This window comes from Pipra filicauda, unplaced genomic scaffold (genome assembly GCF_003945595.2).
Source record: "Pipra filicauda isolate LSUMZ 115617 unplaced genomic scaffold, ASM394559v2 scaffold71_size5581439_pilon, whole genome shotgun sequence".
NCBI classification, from domain to species: Eukaryota; Metazoa; Chordata; class Aves; order Passeriformes; family Pipridae; genus Pipra; species Pipra filicauda.
This window is the reverse complement of record NW_024104887.1, coordinates 3,535,419-3,541,045: the sequence shown is the minus strand read 5'-3', so window position 1 is coordinate 3,541,045 and position 5,627 is coordinate 3,535,419. Positions and strand designations below refer to the sequence as shown.

The 5,627-nt window shown below is 62.4% G+C and overlaps 1 protein-coding gene across 1 annotated transcript; it reads left to right on the top strand.

The window, feature by feature from the left end:
* The first annotated feature begins 3,173 nt into the window (after positions 1–3,173).
* On the top strand, positions 3,174–5,396 carry HSPB1 (heat shock protein family B (small) member 1). Its single transcript, XM_027725901.2, has 3 exons — positions 3,174–3,911; positions 4,794–4,857; positions 5,057–5,396. The coding sequence occupies exons 1-3, from the start codon at positions 3,551–3,553 to the stop codon at positions 5,214–5,216; spliced, it is 585 nt and encodes a 194-aa protein (XP_027581702.1). The 5' UTR covers positions 3,174–3,550; the 3' UTR covers positions 5,217–5,396.
* The last annotated feature ends 231 nt before the right edge of the window (positions 5,397–5,627 follow it).

Sequence of the window (5,627 nt, the reverse complement as noted above, 5' to 3'; positions counted from 1 at the left end):
GCCAGCAGCACCCACAAGTCTCTTTCCAAGTGGGGAGATCCAGGGGGGCCACCTATGTGTTAATGCTGCTCATCCCAGCTCAGGAGCTGGCCCTGGCACCCATCCATCCCACCCAATCTGAGGGGACACCAAGTTGTCACCCCCAGGAGGAGGGAGCTGCAAGGCCTAGGGCTGGGCAGGGGATTTCCCACCCCTGGGGGTGCATCCAGCCATCCTCTGGCTTTGGCATGGACCCCACCTCTGGACTGGCTGCCCCCAGGCCCCCCTGTTCTGGGTCTGAGCAGCCCCTTTTTAGACTGAATTATGGAAGGAGAGAGGCAGGAGCAGGACTTTGGGCAGCGCCCCTGCGTCCGGACGGCTATGGGGATGAGCTGGCTGCCCGGGACTTTGCTGATTTGGCAGGCTCCAAAAACCTGAATAGCCCCCCCCACCCCCCCCTGTGAGCCGAGGACACTGGGGGTCATCTCCCAGTCAGGATCTGGTGTGTTAAAAACAGTGCCCAGCCACAGGCTTTGATTCACTGGAGCAGGACGAGGACAGCCCTGGCCCCCCGGGGCAGTCGGTTGGTGTTTAATCCTTGTGGCCCTGCGTTTTCCGGACGGCTGGAGCAGGACAATGGGGATGAGCCTCCCTGGGTGGGACAGCAGCTGCCCGGATTAACCCGCTGCCCCCGGATGAAAAGCCGGGCTTTGGCCCTCCCGCTCGGCGCTGGTTTGCAGGCTCTGGTTTGCAGCCAGGCGGGGCCGGGGCATCCTTTGGACTCGGGCTCAGCTGTGATGCGACAGCCTCGTTAGCCGTGGCCTGATGAACCGGAGGTCCCGGGAGGGCAGAGCTGTGAGAGGAGGGACACTGGGGTCATCTCCCAAATCTGGAATGCTGAGAAAACAGGCTCAGCCACAGGCTGAGGATTCACCAGCCCTTGGAGAAAAGTCCCAGGCCATGATGGGTGCCAGCCCTTGGGTATCCCATCCACCAGCTGGCAAAGCCACCAGCCACCTTCTGTGGTGCCCAGACAAGCAGAGCTGTTAGAAATGGGGTGAACAGGTAAGGAGGGGACTTGTGCCCACCTGCCAGCCCCAGGCAGGGCGGCAGCTCTGGATGTGACCGTGGTAAGAGGAGGAGACAAAGGGTCCTGCTCCCCCTGGGCCTCGGGAGATTGGAGGACACCAGTGCCCTCAGCATCCCTACAAACCCCTGAGCCACGCGCTCCGAAATCCATCCCACCTATCTCCACCTGCTGCCGCCGCAGCCCCCGGGCACCCCATGGCTCTGTCCCCACCATCACCCCACGGGGAAGCTCAGACTGGGATATGGGGGGTGTCCCCTGAGACCGTCCCAACCCAAGCCACCGGCAGGGGGGTTATTTTACCAGTGGCCGCAGCCCCAGCCCTGCAGCCCCCGGGGCCGCGGCTCCCGAAATCCCGAGACCCGCCTGCAGCGGCGCCGCGGACGAGCCAGCACATCAGGGAAAAATTCCAGTCTTCCTCTTTTACAGTCTCTGTCTCCTGCCGCGGAGGGAGCCAACTGGAACAAATACTCTGTAGAAATACTTCAGTATTTTCCTGTCGCGCGTGCGCTCTCTCTCTGGGTTGTGAGTACAGCTGTAGATGCCGTGAGCTGGTGCAATTATAATAAATATACAGTATATATTGTAAATGACTCTGCTGGGCACTGAGAGGTTTCTTCATGGGGGAAGAACAGCGGGGGCTTCCTGCTCTCTCCACGCAGGATTGGTCTGTCCAGCTCCCTGCAGACCCGTCCTCCTCCTCTCCCCTGTGCTGCCTGCTGTGTCCAGCCACCCTTGGCTCACTTTTCCCTCTGGCTCCGTGTGGAACAGCGCTGGGCACCAGTTGTGCGTCTGATCCCCCTGAACATCCTGCTGTGGGGAGGGGGAAACCCTCTGAGAACCTCTCCCTCTGCCTCTTTCCCGTCTCCTTGCAGTCCTCCTGGCTCCCTGCAGCTTTCCCTGCATTCCTCCCTTTTGCCTGCAACCTCCCATCCATCCCATCTGCATCCCTCCCTGCATTCCTGCCTGCATCCCTCCCACCTCTCGCACCTCCCGGCATTCCTCCCTGCATTCCTGCCTACATCCCTCCCATTTCCCAGCATCCCTCCCTGCATCTTCCTCTGCATCCCTCCCTGCATCCCCTCCATTTCCCTGCATCCCTCCCATTTCCCTGCATCTCTTACCTCCGCAGTGCTCCCCTCCTTTCCCGGCTCCCCCTCAGCCCATCCCAGACCCCACACGGCTCAGCTTCCTGCAGCCCCTTCTCACTCCCTGCCGTTCCAGAGGGATGGGATGGGCACTGCCCCAGACAAAGGACACCCCCAATTCCCCTCTGCAGCATTCCCCTCACATTCCTTACTCCCTGGGGTCACACATCCTGCTCGGAGTGTCAGGGTTCAGCTGCCCCCCCCCCCCATCTTCTGGCTTCTCCAAATCAAAGCTGGGGGGCACAGGAGGACAGGGCAGAGTTGATGGGATCCCAGAGGGGATGGGGTCCCAGAGCTGCCAGGCTCGCTGGGCTGGATAACAGCCCTTCCCTGGGATGGGGGCATGGAGTCTGGCCCCAGATGGGAATCCTTTCCTGGGTGCCAGGTGTGTGGAGATGCTCGTTTGGACATGAGGGCAAATGACTTAGGGAGGGAGCCTCCCTCTCCCAAACAGAGTGTGCTGAAGCCTCCAGCCCCCCCAGCCCCCTCCAGCCCCCCTAACCCCATCATCACTATCAGCTCCCCTGCTCCCCACCAGCTCCATCAGATCCTATAAGCCCCCCCCCCTTACTGATCCCATTGGCCCTCAAGAGCCTCCTCAGCCCTGTGGCCCTCAGAGACCCCCACCCACAGGGGCTGGAGCAGCCTCACCCCAGCTTGGTGCTGGGGGTTCCCCACCACAGTTGCTGAGCCCTGGGGCCACTGAGGGACTGGGGGGCTCCAGAACCTTCTGGCTGGTGAGTGACCAGGGGCTGGGGGGCTCCAGAACCTTCTGGCTGGTGAGTGACCAGGGGCTGGGGGGCTCCAGAACCTTCTGGCTGGTGAGTGACCAGGGGCTGGGGGGCTCCAGAACCTTCTGGCTGGTGAGTGACCAGGGGCTGGGGGGCTCCAGAACCTTCTGGCTGGCAGGTGACACAGCGCAGGGCCATGCACGGCCTCCTCCCCTGACTCATCCCGCCATTCCCGAGGCGCTGGCCCAGCCCCAGCTCCCTCCCCACAAGGCCAGCGTGTCCCGGGGATTGTTTTATGGGTAGGCAGGAAGAGCCTGGGAGCAGCTCCAAGGGCCATCCATCACTCCCAACCAGCCAAGCCTCTCGCGATGAAAGGCGGACGGACACTTCCTTGGCAGGGGGACCCCGGAGGCCGCCAGCCCCCTCCCCGCGCCGCCCACACACTGCGGCTGCGTGTGGCCGCCCCAACCCCGGCAAAGTTTCTCGTCCCTTCCCCAGGGCTGCTGCGATTTCCATTAATAGCCAGCTGAGCCTCCCGGCTAAAAATAACCCCCGGCCCTCTTCATAAGGCACCGCCGGCCACCCCCCGGGCAGCACCGCACACCATGGCCGAGCGCCGCGTCCCCTTCACCTTCCTGCGCAGCCCCAGCTGGGATCCCTTCCGCGACTGGTACCATGGCAGCCGCCTCTTCGACCAGTCCTTCGGGATGCCCCACATCCCCGAGGACTGGTACAAGTGGCCGAGCGGCAGCGCCTGGCCGGGATATTTCCGCCTGCTGCCCCGGGAGAGCGCGCTGATGCCGGCCCCGGGCTCGCCCTTCGGGACGGCGCTGAGCCGCCAGCTCAGCAGCGGCATCTCCGAGATCCGCCAGACTGCCGACAGCTGGAAGGTCACCTTGGACGTCAACCACTTTGCACCTGAGGAGCTGGTGGTCAAGACCAAGGATAACATTGTGGAGATAACCGGTGGGTGTTGGGATGGGGGGGGGTCTCTGGGGTCCCTCGAGGGTGCTGGGATGAGGCAGCTGCTCCAGAGCTTGCTGGGGGGAAAAGGGTGGGAAGGCAACGTAGGGCGGAACAAGGGGTGGGAAGAGAGGGAAGGAAAAGCAAAAAGAGGAGATGGAGGGGACAGGTGGGAGGAGAGGAGAGAGGAGAGGAGAGGGAAAAGGGAAAGAGAAAGGGAAAGAGGAAAGGAAAATCAAGGCACAGAGGAAGGCCCAGCACTACAGCTCAGCCTTGGGGTGCATTCACACAGCACAGGGTACAGAGACCCCCTGCCAGCCCCATATATTCACCTCTCACTGCTGTCCCAGCCAGGACACGGGGAGGGACCCCCTGGCTGTGACCCACAGAGGGACCTGGGGGTTGACGAGCCCCACAGCCCCCGTGCTCCCCACAGAGCCCTGGGCAGCTCAGCCAGGGATGCCATGACAAAGTCCAGACCTGTGGCACAAGGCCAGGATGTGCTTCCTGACACACCAGGACAGTCTGCACAGAGTGGGGGCAGTTCCCCAGCCAGAGGGATTTGGGGGGCAGCCCCAGGAAGAGGGGGGTGCTCCATCTTCAGCCCCACTGGCTGTGGGGCCAGGTGGCTGCTGTTGGGTCCCTTTGGCCACCACCAGGTCCTGGCACCACACTTCGCTCCACTTGAATTTGGGGGATGCTCCCAGAGGGGCCTCACTGCTCCTGGTACCCCACAGCTGCTTCAGGCTCATATGAGCAAGAAACACCAGGATGGGCAGAATCAGCCCCTCCCTGGTGTCGGGCAATGTCGGGATGGGGTGGGAAGGCTGCTCCCCCAGCTGGGTGTTTCCTTTCCAACCATCCCAGGGTTTTGTTTCCTTGCAGGCAAACACGAGGAGAAGCAGGATGAACACGGCTTCATCTCCAGGTGCTTCACCCGAAAATACACGTAAGTATCAGTGAGGAGGGGAGTTGGGATCCTGGCAGCACCAGGGACCTCTGGGGACCTTTACCCACCCACCCACCCCCTCAGTGCCCACTGGCCAAACCGGGAGTGGGGGAGGCAGCAGTTTGGGGCTGTCACATCCCTGGGGGGTGTAGGTGGGGCAGTGGGTGCTGCAGCCCTGACCCCCCCTCTCCCCACACAGCCTCCCCCCCGGTGTCGAAGCCACGGCCGTGCGATCCTCGCTGTCCCCCGATGGAATGCTCACGGTGGAGGCCCCCCTGCCCAAACCCGCCATCCAGTCCGCGGAAATCACCATCCCCGTCACCGTCGAGAGCCAAGCCAAGGAACCAGCCAAGAAGTAGGCGGCACCCAGGAGGAGGAGGAAGAGGAGGAGGAGAAGCCGCCACCGCCCCCATCCCCAGCTGCCCCCTCGCACCCGCCCCCTTTTTACTGTTGATTTTGTACTCGCCCTGTCACCGAGTGCCTTGAATAAATGTGAAGGAACAGACATTATCAGCTGGAATAAAAACTGGTGAAAGAAACTTGTCCCTGTGTGTGTCCCCCAGCAGGGGGGAGCTGCACTGCAGGCACTGGGACCAGAGCACCAGGATGGGGCTGCCTAGGACCAGTGGGGGGGTGTCACCAAGCCCTGCTCAGCACCTGGGGTCAACATCCTGACTCTCCCTATCCTGGATATCTCACATCCAGGTCTTCTACATCTCAGCTCTTCACATCCCAGCCTCCAGTATCCCAGGTCTTTATATCCCGGGTCT